Consider the following 13,992-nt stretch of genomic DNA (forward strand, 5'->3'; position numbering starts at 1 on the left):
GGCTTGGTGGGGGGGGGGGGGCGAATCAGGGCTTGGTGGGAGGGTCGGATCAGGGCTCGTGAGGGGTGCCGGATCAGGGCTCGTGGGGGGGCCGGATCAGGGCTCGGTGGGGGGGCCGGATCAGGGCTCGGTGGGGGGGCCTGATCAGGGCTCAGTGGGGGGGCCTGATCAGGGCTCAGTGGGGGGGCCGGATCAGGACTCGGTGGGGGGGCCGGATCAGGACTCGGTGGGAGGGCCGGATCAGGGCTCGGTGGGAGGGCCGGATCAGGGCTCGGTGGGAGGGCCGGATCAGGGCTCGGTGGGGGGGCCGGATCAGGGCTCAGTGGGGGGGCCGGATCAGGGCTCAGTGGGGGGGCCTGATCAGGGCTCAGTGGGGGGGCCGGATCAGGACTCGGTGGGGGGGCCGGATCAGGACTCGGTGGGGGGGCCGGATCAGGACTCGGTGGGAGGGCCGGATCAGGGCTCGGTGGGAGGGCCGGATCAGGACTCGGTGGGAGGGCCGGATCAGGGCTCGGTGGGGGGGCCTGATCAGGGCTCCGTGGGGGGGCCGGATCAGGGCTCGGTGGGGGGGTCAGATCAGCGTTCGATGGGGGGGCCGGATAAGGGCTCGATGGGGGGGAAGATCACGGCTCTGTGGGGGGGGGGGATCACAGCTCTGTGGGGGAGTCGGATCACAGCTCAGTGGGGGGGTGGATCACGGCTCGGTGGGGGGGGAAATCACGGCTCGGTGGGGGGGGTAGGATCACGGCTCGGTGGGGGGGAGGATCATGGCTCGTGGGGGGGCCAGATCAGGGCTCGTGGAGGAGCCGGATCAGGGCTCGGTGGGAAGGCTAGATAATCACTTTGAAGACTCATTGTTCTTAATGACATTGACTGGATGTTTGCCCCCTGCCCCCTGCCCAGTTCTTATGTTTTTGTGCATGGGTGAATTGCTTGATCTTGTTTTCATGTGGAATTTTAAGGGCTTTTTATCTGGAATTTTTCCATGAAGACCACTTTTGGCCAAACTTCTCCAGGCAGTAGACATGTGTAGCTGGTCCCATTGATTGCAGACTGTTCTGAGCTGATGGCACTGCTGGACATCTTCCGATTTTGAAGTGAAGTAGACATAATTTGTCTATCATCTGCTGAGTTTCCTCAGCCAACGACTGCGTCTACGTTCCTTAATGTTGTCCATTTCATGTTGCTTCTTCAAAAGAGCTTGAATAGTACATGTCGAAACCCCAGGCTGCTTGGAAATCTTTGCCTGGGAGACTCCTTGCTGATGTAGTAAAACTACCTTGTGGCTTGTGCTGGGCTCAATATTGTTCTGTTGTTTGACCTGTGACATGACACTGTCTTCCAGAACCTCACCTTTATAGTAGAGATTGTCTATTCCTCACCCAGGTTTAAACCTCCTACACAGCTGTTTCTGTTTCAGTTAATGTCTGTGTTTCAACCTAGATGGGTGTATGAGTAACCAATTATGCCAAATATGATCATCCTTTTCATGAATATAATCCTACAAAACCCCTGAATGTGTGGAAGTGTACCTAGAAAAGGTCGATCACCAAATACTGATAGGATTTTCATTTCTCTTTTGTTCATTCACTTTGCATTTTGTTAATTGATACAAATGATTTTTTTTAAAAAGCTTCTTTGCAGCAATTTTCCACACCTGCCTAAAACTTTTGCACAGTACTGCATTATCCTTAAAAAGTAACATATTTGTGAGTCAGAATCCAATTTATTAGATCAGCTGAACAGAGGCGACTCTGACTCCCCCAAAAGTGTTACATATCGAGAAGATACTTTTCTTGTTATTGTTTTATGTATTCTTTATATATTTTATATCAAATTATTACTTTTGATAAATATTTTAATCTTTATCAAGAACTTTATCAATGGATGATTGCACTTCCAACTACCCTTTTTCTAATCTGGGCACATCTGCTTTTTTCACCCTCTTTTTTTTGCTTGTGGTCAAAAGGGGAAAATATATAAAAAATGTGATAATTCCTCTAAAAGTGAACAATAATAATAATAACAATAATAATAATCATAATAACCATATTATTATTAAATTTATTATTAATATTTTAATAATAAAATTATTATTGTTATTATCATTATTATTAATATTGTTAATACTTTTAATCATAATTTTAATAATATGGGTATTATTATTGTTATTATTAGTATTATTTTTATTAAAATCCTTATTGGTATTATCATTATTATTATTATTGTTAATAATACTTTTAATACGTTTAATAAAATTATTATTAATATTATTAACAATAATAATAATGATGATAACAATAATAACAATAATTTTAATAAAAGTAATACTACTACTAATAATAATAACCATATTATTATTATTAAAAGTATTATTAATAATAATGATAATAATAATATTTTGTATTAATATTATTATTATAAAAATAGTATCATTATTAATAATAATAATTTTATTAATAAGAATAATAATAACCTTTCCTTCCATCTATTCAACTTCAAATATGTTGGGATAATACATATTTTTGCAAGATGGTGATAAAACAATCGAAAAGCCGTAACCAAAAGTACAAAAAAAAAAAAAAAGGTTTAAAGAAATGATTTTATATTGACCTGTAAACCAAAACAAGTTGCAAACACCAATAAACAAATATTTTTTGGGGAAAATATGTAAAATATCTTCATCATCTAGTGGAACAATCTATAATCTCTGCTCAAGAACACACGACATTTGTACACGACTGTTTCAGAATGCAACTTGTTTGTTTGCAAAACAAAGAAATAAAAAAAAGTCTCTTTTGACCGAAATAGTTTCATTTTCCATCTCTTCTTAGTAAATACATAAAAACATATTTAAGTCAGAAAGTCAAGGGCGGATTGCAATAATTCCAATAGAATCAGCAGGAAATCGCATGTCTATAGTGAGCAGCGCACTGGGATCTACCAGGATCTGGCAGATTGAAATTCTATGTCTGTTAGAAAATAAAAGTTTTTGGTGGTTTTTTTAATTTGTTTTTTTTTTACTTTTTTTTATCGATGTATTTTTGGCTAAAAATAATGACTTTTTGCAATAAGGTTTCATTAAAAATATTGCATCGTTTGGCTTTGACAGGCTCTTTCTTTATCCCTGCCCACCGAGTTGACTGAGAATCCATCAGTAAGCTCGTTCTGATGAAGAGTTCATAAGTCTTACTGACATTATCTGAGCTCATTTCAGTTGATTTGTGACCACATCAAAGTTCTGCTTTGATCTGTTCTGTGCTCAGTCAAAACGAGTTAATGTATATCAGAACGCGCTCACTGATAGATTCTCAGTTTATATCATAACCAGCTCACTGATGAAGTGAACTCATTCTGATATAAGCTAACTGAGAATCTATCAGTGAGCTTGTTTTGATATAAGCTTAGAAATAATCAGTGAGCTTGTTCTGTTATAAGCAAACTGAGAGTCTATCAGTGAGCTCATTGTGACTTAAGCTAACTGAGAAACTATCAGTGAGCTCATTCTGATATAAGCTAATAGATTCTCAGTTAGCTTATATCAGAACAAGCTCACTAATAGCTTATATCAGAACAAGCTCACTAACTGAGAATCTATTAGTGAGCTTGTTCTGATATAAGCTTAGAAATAATCAGTGAGCTCGTTCTGTTATAAACAAACTGAGAGTCTATTAGTGAGCTTGTTCTGATATAAGCTAACTGAGAATCTATCAGAATGAGCTCACTGATAGTTTCTCAGTTAGCTTATGTCAGAACAAGCTCACTAATAGATTCTCAGTTAGCTTATATCAGAACAAGCTCACTAATAGATTCTCAGTTAGCTTATGTCAGAATGAGCTCACTGATAGATTCTCAGTTAGATTCTCATTTAGTGAGCTTGTTCTGATATAAGCTAACTGAGAATCTATCAGTAAGCTCATTCTGACAAAAGCTAACTGAGAATCTATTAGTGAGCTTGTTCTGACATAAGCTAACTGAGAAACTATCAGTGAGCTCATTCTGATAGATTCTCAGTTAGCTTATATCAGAACAAGCTCACTAATAGACTCTCAGTTTGTTTATAACAGAACGAGCTCACTGATTATTTCTAAGCTTATATCAGAACAAGCTCACTAATAGATTCTCAGTTAGTGAGCTTGTTCTGATATAAGCTATTAGTGAGCTTGTTCTGTTATAAGCCAACTGAGAGTATCAGTGAGCTCATAGTTTCTCAGTTAGCTTATGTCACAATGAGCTCACTGATAGTTTCTCAGTTAGCTTATGTCACAATCAGTGAGCTCATTGTGACATAAGCTAACTGAGAAACTATGAGCTCACTGATACTCTCAGTTGGCTTATAACAGAACAAGCTCACTAATAGCTTATATCAGAACAAGCTCACTAACTGAGAATCTATTAGTGAGCTTGTTCTGATATAAGCTTAGAAATAATCAGTGAGCTCGTTCTGTTATAAACAAACTGAGAGTCTATTAGTGAGCTTGTTCTGATATAAGCTAACTGAGAATCTATCAGAATGAGCTCACTGATAGTTTCTCAGTTAGCTTATGTCAGAACAAGCTCACTAATAGATTCTCAGTTAGCTTATATCAGAGTGAGCTCACTGATAGTTTCTCAGTTAGCTTATGTCACAATCAGTGAGCTCATTCTGTTATAAGCTAACTGAGAATCTATTAGTGAGCTTGTTCTGATATAAGCTTAGAAAAAATCAGTGAGCTCGTTCTGTTATAAACAAACTGAGAGTCTATTAGTGAGCTTGTTCTGATATAAGCTAACTGAGAATCTATCAGAATGAGCTCACTGACAGTTTCTCAGTTAGCTTACGTCACAATGAGCTCACTGATAGACTCTCAGTTAGCTTATAACAGAACAAGCTCACTAATAGATTCTCAGTTAGTGAGCTTGTTCTGATAGATTCTCAGTTAGAATCAGAATGAATCAGAATGAGTTCACTGATATAAGCTAACTGAGAGTCTATTAGTGAGCTTGTTCTGATATAAGCTAATAGATTGTCAGTTAGCTTATGCCAGAACGAGCTCACTGATAGATTCTCAGCTTATATCAGAATGAGCTCACTGATAGATTTTCAGTTAGTTTTATATCAGAATGCGCTCACTGATAGACTCTCAGTTAGCTTATATCAGAGTGAGCTCACTGATAGATTCTCAGCTTATATCAGAATGAGCTCACTGATAGATTCTCAGCTTATATCAGAATGAGCTCACTGATAGATTCTCAGCTTATATCAGAATGAGCTCACTGATAGATTCTCAGTTAGCTTATGTCAGAATGAGCTCACTGCTAGACTCTCAGTTAGCTTATATCAGAATGAATTCACTGATAGATTCTCAGCCTATATCAGAACGAGCTCACTGATAGATTCTCAGTTAGCTTATATCAGAACGAGCTCACTGATAGATTCTCAGCTTATATCAGAGTGAGCTCACTGGTAGATTCTCAGTTAGCTTATATCAGAATGAATTCACTGATAGATTCTCAGCTTATATCAGATTTTTTTTTTTTTTTTTTTAACAAAAACAGGCCTTTTATATCAGTTGGATCCACTAATATCACAGGGAGTGACCAAGCATCTAAAATTTAAGGGGGGCTCCCAACTCTCTCCTGGCATTTCCAGGAAGAGTAATAGAGGGACGACACTTGTAAAAAGAAAGATTTTTCACAATTGATATTTTATGGGGAATGGATCTATTTTTACTAATATTTGATTGCAAGCCTTATGGGCAAGATCTCACATGGATCCTGATATAGTGGAGAACAGAAATGAGGTTCTAGATATGGAATTGCTGGAGGTCTGCAGCCGGTGAGGATCCAGGTGGACCGTCACCGACACCCCACCCCGGCTCAGCACCGGCGCTTGCACTCTTTACTGTAAATCCTGTATGCCTAAAAATACATCCTATGGCGGTGACCTCTGCGCCGGGGAAATGAAATAATTGCTGCTATTGTGCGACTGATTTACACAGAAGCCAGGTGCCACATTCGTACAAGCAGACGGCCAACAATTCTGGCCGCAGCTCCGAGCTAACATCGGCCGTATTAAAAATTAGGGATTTATTAAGTGCCAAAAATTGGAACCCGACCTTAAAATTAAAGTTTTTTTTTTCCCTGCGAGAATATTTAAACATGTGCAGGATGTGGAAATGTATCACAGCGACTGGATCAGGTCTAAGGATCATGGGTTTTACTGCGCGGGGTGAAATAATATGACAAGGCAAACACGGTGAAATGCTGCGCTGCCGGGGGACAGGCTGGTAAGGTAATACGTCTTCATACTAAAGCAAATCACCTACTGAATTACAGCCCGGCTCTGCTACATCTGTGCGCTTTCTAAAACGAGTTACGACTTTAGTCTAAAAGGAGCAACGGAACGGAATGAGTCAACTCACAATTCTGCAAAACCAAGGAGTCCAAGAAGTTTCCAGTAGGTAGAAAATTGCAACACCCGGCGCATGCCCCGAAGACGCTGGACAGGGTGGTAGGAGACCACGGCTAAAAGAAGGTGCAGAGAATCATAGGAAAGATCCAGGTGGTCTACGGAGGCTTAGAGGACATGCTCCATGGGAAAAAGTGTCATATCCATCCAACCAGAGGAAGAAAAATGGAGGGAGGATAGGAGAAGGAAGGGTTGAGAGAAGAAGGGGGTCAATAGAAAATTATAGAGGAGGGAAAGGGGAATGGAAAGCTCAATGAATTGTAAGGAAATGGAAGAGCAAGAAAGGAAATGGCAGGGAAGGGCTGAAAAGGAAAGGCAGGGCAGGGAAGAAGGGAAAGGCAGCAAAGGAAGGGCAGGGAGGGTTAAGAAAGGAAGGGCAGGGAAGGAAGGGAAGGGCGGGGATGGGCAGGGAAGGAAGGGAAGAGCAGGGAAGAAATGGGCAGAAATGGAAGGGTAGGAATAGAAAGAAAATGACAGAGAAGGGCAGAAAAGGAAGAACAGGGAAGGGTATGGAGGGGCAGAAAAAGAAAGGCAAGGAGGGGCAGGAAGGGCAGGGAAAGGCAGGAAAAGAAAGAAAGGGCAAGGAAGAGAAGAAAAATAAGGAAAGGGAAGGGTACAGAAGAGCAGAAAAGGAAGGAAAGAAAACAGCAAGAAAGGAAAGGGAAGGAAAGGGAAAGAGAAGAAAAAGATGGGCAGGGAAGGGAAGGGCAGGAAAGGAAAAAGAAGGAAAAGAAAGTGAAGTACAAGGCAGGGGAGAAGTGAATAATAAGGAAAAGGAAGGGCAGGGAAGGGCAGAAAAAGAAAGGCAGTGAAGCGTAAAAAAGGAAGGGAAGGGCAGGAAAGAAGAGAAGGAGCGAAAGGGAAGGGCAATAAAGGAAAAGGCACAAAAAGAAAAAAAGGAAGGGGCAGTAAAGGTAAAGGAAGAGCAGAACCATAAGGAAAATGAGGAGCTGGGATGAGTAGGAAAGGAAGGAAAGGGAACAACAATAAAAGAAAGGGCAGCAAAGGGAAAAGGAAAAAAATGAAATAGAAAAAGTAGAGTAAAAAGGAAGGGAAAGAAAGGTAAGGAGAGAGTAAAAAAGGAAAGGATGGGAGATACATCTCTTTAGATTTACTGACTGTGATGCTTTTGACCTCTCACACATTCCGAATAGGCTGTCTACAGATGGATGCCTCTTCCTTTTGGAGGAGTCTCTTGTTTGAATACTTTCTTCCTCTAAAGTAAAACTAATTTGCATTTTTCCCCATGGGGCGCTGCCTTTAAGTTTGTCTTCATACAACATCTGGATCTCCTCAATGTGAACCAGTATAGGCTGAATGCACCTGAGCCAAAGACCCAACACTGTATCGACATAGGGCAATAGACCTTAAATAGCTATCCACAGGTTGAGGTCTCTTTCTTTTCCAATTTAGTTTATCTAAGAAACCTTCATTCCTTCTTGAGGATAGTTAATTTATTTGTTTTTTCCCATGAAGCATTGCTTGTAAATCAGTCTTCATACACCACAGGGATTTCCTTAGGCATCTATCATATCCTACCAGTACCATGCTATACGCTAACTTGGGCCAAGAACTCTAAAACAGATGTCTACCATTGGGTATCTCTTTTTTTTTGGAGGAACCTCTACTTTGGGCTTGAATGCAAATTAATTCCCCTCCAGAGAGAAGAAAACTCTCATTACTCAAAGGAAGCACAAATTGATTATTGTCAAAGACTTATCACTTCTCGATAAATCAGCCAAGGACGGAAATCTACGCTCATCGCTTGGGTCGATACTATGACGGAATGTGTAATCGGAACGATCGAATGAAGGGTCAACAGAGATCCAACGGAATGAAATAATAGGACGAGAGCATCTCCCCTACAGAGTTACCCAAGTTTCGGCTTCTTACCTCTCCCTTTTCGGAGTGAGAAGAGACGCCTGTCCATTTGTCGATACCTGATGGTTGAGGAGCAAAGAGGTCTTGGGCGTTGCCACCGAAGAGACGCACGTCGTTGAGAGGTCCAAAGTGCTGTGGTTATTACAACCGGCATCGTCGGCGGTGTGCGAACCCGTCACTTCTTTCCAGAGCTGCTGGAGCTCTGTTGGAATCATGCCTGAAACAAACAAATTGGATAATTAAATCAATTAACAGCTAATTCAGCCCTTCTCAAACAGTAATTAAATCAAAGAGTCAGTAAACAAAGCCGAGCCATTTCCCCCCCCAATAAAGGCTAATGAAATGCAACAATTCATTCTTTTCTGCTATGGTATTTGCTTAACTAAAAGCAGATTATTAATCTTAAAGGAGAGGGTGGAAAAAAAACGAGCAGCGAAAACCCGGTTGTATCTGACGGAGGATTCTCATCAACATACAAATTATCTTTGTTTTAATGAAAACGTTCCCAGGAGTTAATCAACACGAGGATCCGGGTCTGGGGAGTATAACGGGAAGCGGTTCAATCAGATCCGTAACTGTCTCTTTAATGAACACGCTTGCATTTTCATTGGACGCAAGAAGAGTTAAGCATGGGCGTAACATTCACTAACCACTTCTATCCTGGCGGGAACTGTTCATGAAGACTAAATGCCCCCATCCACATGAGCTTCTATCCTGTCTTGGCAGGAACTCCTAAAGGCACCCATTTCGGCAAGACCACTAGACCAGCGGATCTGTACGGCGATCTACCGACACTCCCCCGATGTTGGGGGGAAAGAATGATGGAGTATTTAGAAATTCGATGCCCGATCCTTTAGTTTCCAGTTGTCCGCTAGCGGCCTTCTCCTCTGTCCCCACTGAAAATCCATGGATGCTCGGCCAAGCCTCAAGCTAATGTGTATGGGGAGGGTTAGCTGTCGGCTATCTTATCGGGATGACCAATTTACAAATTCTTCCTCCAACGAATTTGGGCTTAGTCAGGGTCAATGGTCTCCAACCTATGGTTTTCTAAATCTATGAAACCCCCAACAGGTAGAGAATCCCAGGTTGGAGACCACCGGTAAAGATGATGACTCCAAAGCTGGGTTTATTGTCCACCATTATTAAGAGTACCACACCTGTCCATAGTTTGGATTAAGCATTGCAGCTCCGGTCCAGTAACATCAGTAGGGTTGAGCCACACTACCATACACAACCTCTAGGAAGAACGCCACCATACTTTTCTAGTCTTGGACAAAAATGGATATCCCATCTCATAGAGTCAAGGCATATTGGTAGGACTTTTCTCTTGTTGGACTATATGGCAACGGTGCATTTTCGTCAACACCATCGTAAAGGAAAGGGATAAATTTAATAATCACTAATCCCAAGAACAAAACTCCCACAGCCTCTCATGAATGGAGCACTAGTTAGCATGCTCAACAATCAGGACTGAAGAAGATAGCCGTTCCATCAGTCCTACAGATGTGGAAGAATGGAGTGGCATGTGCACCATCGATCGGATCACATTGGGGACTTTGGGATCCAGTTCTCGGAATGTAAGTGAGTCTCCATAGTTAGACGCCAAGGGCATGAATGGAATATTGGTTACCTGCTCAACCATCGTTCTATTTATCTATTAGATGAAGAAGACAGCCGTTCCATCAGTCCTACAGATGTGGAAGAATGAAGTGGCGGTTGTGCATGGAAAACATCAAACGGGGCCCCCAACAATCACAAGGTCTTTAATAGTATTTGGCTTCTCATATGGGCTAAACAGACCTTTTGTGACCCAGAGACAACAGGATCCAAGCACAACTGCAAACTCTACACCCAGTTTTCCCCCTGCTGGTGTCTTCTTAAGTGACAATGAGAGCCCCTCTAAGTACCATGGCACATGTGCCACTACTACTACTGCACCCCTAACCGCCAAGGCACAAGAAGTGCCACCACTACCTCTGCACCCCTAGGCACCAGGCAACAGGTGCCACCACTACCTCTGCACTACTATGCACAGGTGCCATTACTACCACTACACCCTTAGGCACCAGGACACAGATGTTTGCACCTTTGCATTCCTAGGCAGTAGGGCACAGATGTTATCACTACCTTTGTGCCACTAGGCACCAGGGCATAGGTGCCACCACTACCTCTGCCACTCTAGGCACCAGAAAAAAATTGTGGAAAAAAGAAGCGCAATAGGGACTTACCCCGGTAGGAAGGGGGGGTATAGAGAGGGGTGGTTTTACTCACCTATAGGGGTTGTGAAAGTCACAACACCTATAACAGCATGTATGTAACTCCGAGTCACGGCAGCGGTCCCCAAATCGGCAGATAACAGAGAGTAGTAGAACAGGGTATTTCCAAGCCGCGCCAATGACTACCAGATCATGAAGATTAATGTAGCTTTATTTCTGCGCTAATCAACGCGTTTCGGGAGACTCTGCTCCCTTCCTCAGGACAGACTGGCAAACAGACTGGAGATTTAATGTTCTTTGCCAGTCTGTCCTGAGGAAAAGAGCAGAGTCTCCCGAAACGTGTTGACCAGTGCATAAATAAAGCTACATTAATCTTCACGATCTGGTAGTCATTGGCGCGGCTTGGAAATACCCTGTTCTACTACTCTCTGTTATCTACTCTAGGCACCGGGGCACAGGTACCAACAATACCTCTGCACCCCTAGGCACCAGGGCACAGGTGCCACCACTATCTCTGCCCCCTTAGGCACCAGGGCACAGGTTCCACCACTACCTTTGCACCCCTAGGCACCAGAACACAGATGTTACCACTACCTCTGCACCCCTAGGCACCAGGACACAGGTTCCACCACTATCTCTGCACCCCTAGGCACCAGGGCACAGGTTCCACCACTATCTCTGCACCCCTAGGCACCAGGACCCAGGTTCCACCACTATCTCTGCACCCCTAGGCACCAGGACACAGGCTCCACCACTATCTCTGCACCCCTAGGCACCAGGACACAGGTTCCACCACTATCTCTGCACCCCTAGGCACCAGGACCCAGGTTCCACCACTACCTTTGCACCCCTAGGCACCAGAACACAGATGTTACCACTATCTCTGCACCCCTAGGCACCAGGACACAGGTTCCACCACTATCTCTGCACCCCATAGGCGCTTTCCCTTTCCATGATCAGACGTGTAAAAAGCAGAATATTGTGACAACGCGACATCTTAATGAAAGACACATTTTTTTTGCGCCCGTGTGTTAAATGAAGACAAATAGCTTTGTTATGAAGTACATTTTTTTATTAATGGCGCACAGACGTAAATTATGAATTCACATCGTCTCCTTGAAATGCTTTTCACTTTTTAACAGTCAAATTGATTACACTATGATTATTTCATTAACACACCTATCTCTCTCATTAATTTTGGTTTCTAGTTCTGCTCGGCTAATTGATGGATGTGTCTGCCGGAAAAAAATACAGAACTTTCTGGAAAGCTCACCCCATTATTACTGTCAGGGCTGAGATCAATGCTAATGAGATCCCAGACAGAAGGAGAAAAAGGGGGTGTAGGGGGTCCCTAATCTGCTGAAGAAATATTATCATTGACCAGTGAACACAGCGAAGAGAACACAGCGAGAGTAGACAACTCATATTATTCCCCTCCGTCCCCCCCAAAAAAAAGAGATTGTAGGCTGCTGTATTAATCCTGAGACATTGTGACGACATAAAAAGATAGATAGAGGGATGGATGGATAGATAGATAGATAGAGGGATGGATAGATAGACAGACAGATAGAAAGATAAAGGGATAGATAGATAGATAGATAGATAGATAGAGATAGATAGATAGATAGAGGGATAGATAGATAGATAGATAGATAGATAGAGGGATAGATAGATAGATAGATAGATAGATAGATAGATAGATAGATAGATAGATAGAGGGATAGATAGATAGAGAGATAGATAGATAGATAGAGGGATAGATAATAGATAGAGAGCTAGAAGGATGGAGAGATAGATAGATAGATAGAGGGATAGATAGATAGATAGAGGGATAGATAGATAGATAGAGGGATAGATAGATAGATAGATAGATAGACGGATAGATAGATAGATAGATAGATAGATAGATAGATAGATAGATAGATAGATAGAGGGATAGATAGATAGATAGATAGATAGATAGAGGGATAGAGGGATAGATAGATAGATAGATAGATAGAGGGATAGAGGGATAGATAGATAGAGGGATAGATAGATAGATAGAGAGCTAGAAGGATGGAGAGATAGATAGATAGATAGATAGATAGATAGATAGATAGATAGATAGATAGAGGGATAGATAGATAGATAGATAGATAGATAGATAGATAGAGGGATAGATAGAGGGATAGATAGATAGATAGATAGATAGAGGGATGGATAGATAGATAGATAGATAGAGGGATAGATAGATAGATAGATAGATAGATAGAGGGATAGATAGATAGATAGATAGATAGAGGGATGGATGGATGGATGGATGGATAATAGATATTTATAATTTGTTAACAGGTTTAGGTATCACTCCGCGACACTCATGTACTTTGCACGACAAAGGCCTCAACACACAAACAACCTTAGCGCAGTAAGAAAGAGAGTAGAACGTCTTATAAACAGAGGATACAGGAAGGAAAGAAGAAAGGAAAAAAGGGGGGGAAAAAAAGAGAGAAATGAGAAAAGAAAGAAAAAAATGGAAAAAGAAGAGAAGGAAGTGAGGGAGGGAAAAGAAAGGAAAGAAGAAACGAGAGATGGAAGGAAGGGAGAAAAGAGTAATGAAGGAATAAAAAGAAAAGTAAGGGGAAAAGATGGATTCTTGGGAAAATGATGGAAGGAAGGACGGAAGAAAGAATGGATGGAAAGACGGAAAGATGAAGGAAAGGAGAAATGAAAGAAGAAACATAAAAGAAACTGAAGGAGGGAGAAGGAATGTTAGGAAAAGGAAGGAAAAAGAAAGGAAGGAGAAAGAAGGACAGAAGGAAAGAAAGGAAAGGAAAGGGAAGGAAAGGAAGAAAAGGAAAGGAAGGAAAGGAAGGAAAGGAAGGAAAGGAAGGAAGGAAAGGAAGGAAAGGAAGGAAAGGAAGGAAAGGAAGGAAAGGAAGGAAAGGAAGGAAAAAAGGAAGGAAACAAAAGAAGGAAACAGGGAAGAAAAGATGGATGGAAGGAAAGATGGAAGGAAGGAAAGAAAGAAAGAAAGAAAGTACAGAAGGAAGGAAAGAAAGAGGGAAGAATGGGACAAAAGAGAATGAAGGAATTAAAATTAAATGAAAGGGAAGGAGGGAGACGAAGTGTAGGGAAAAGGAAGGAAAAAAGAAAAAGAGAAGGAAGGAAGGAAGGGAGGGAGGGAGGAAAGAAAGAAATAAAATAAAAAAAAAATCTTCATATATTTGGCACCAGAGAGACAGTTTTCTTTCTTCTGGAGGAAAGCTGATTACCATACCACTTCCCAGCATGCATTGCCAAAGACACCAGTTGGGTTTCCTCAAAATGGACCAGTACCCCCAAAAGCAAATTTATGTCCAATGCATTACTCGGCATTAAACACAATCTCATTTAGGAAGAAAGGAAGAAAGGATGAGATGCCGTGAAGCTGTGGCACACTTATGAGAGGTCCAGAGGTGGCAGCTT

General features: G+C 41.9%; 1 protein-coding gene across 3 annotated transcripts in view; it reads right to left on the reverse strand.

Moving 5' to 3' along the window:
* The window catches only part of FOXP1 (forkhead box P1), a 918,681-nt gene that overhangs the window by 103,453 nt on the left and 801,236 nt on the right, over nucleotides 1–13,992 (reverse strand). For all 3 annotated transcript variants that reach the window (XM_075321416.1, XM_075321417.1, XM_075321418.1), the window contains one exon: nucleotides 8,345–8,549. In XM_075321416.1, the coding sequence (XP_075177531.1) occupies nucleotides 8,345–8,549 (205 nt within the window). The remainder of the gene's footprint in view (nucleotides 1–8,344; nucleotides 8,550–13,992) is intronic.

Source organism: Anomaloglossus baeobatrachus, chromosome 8 (assembly GCF_048569485.1).
Source record: "Anomaloglossus baeobatrachus isolate aAnoBae1 chromosome 8, aAnoBae1.hap1, whole genome shotgun sequence".
Lineage (NCBI taxonomy): Eukaryota > Metazoa > Chordata > Amphibia > Anura > Aromobatidae > Anomaloglossus > Anomaloglossus baeobatrachus.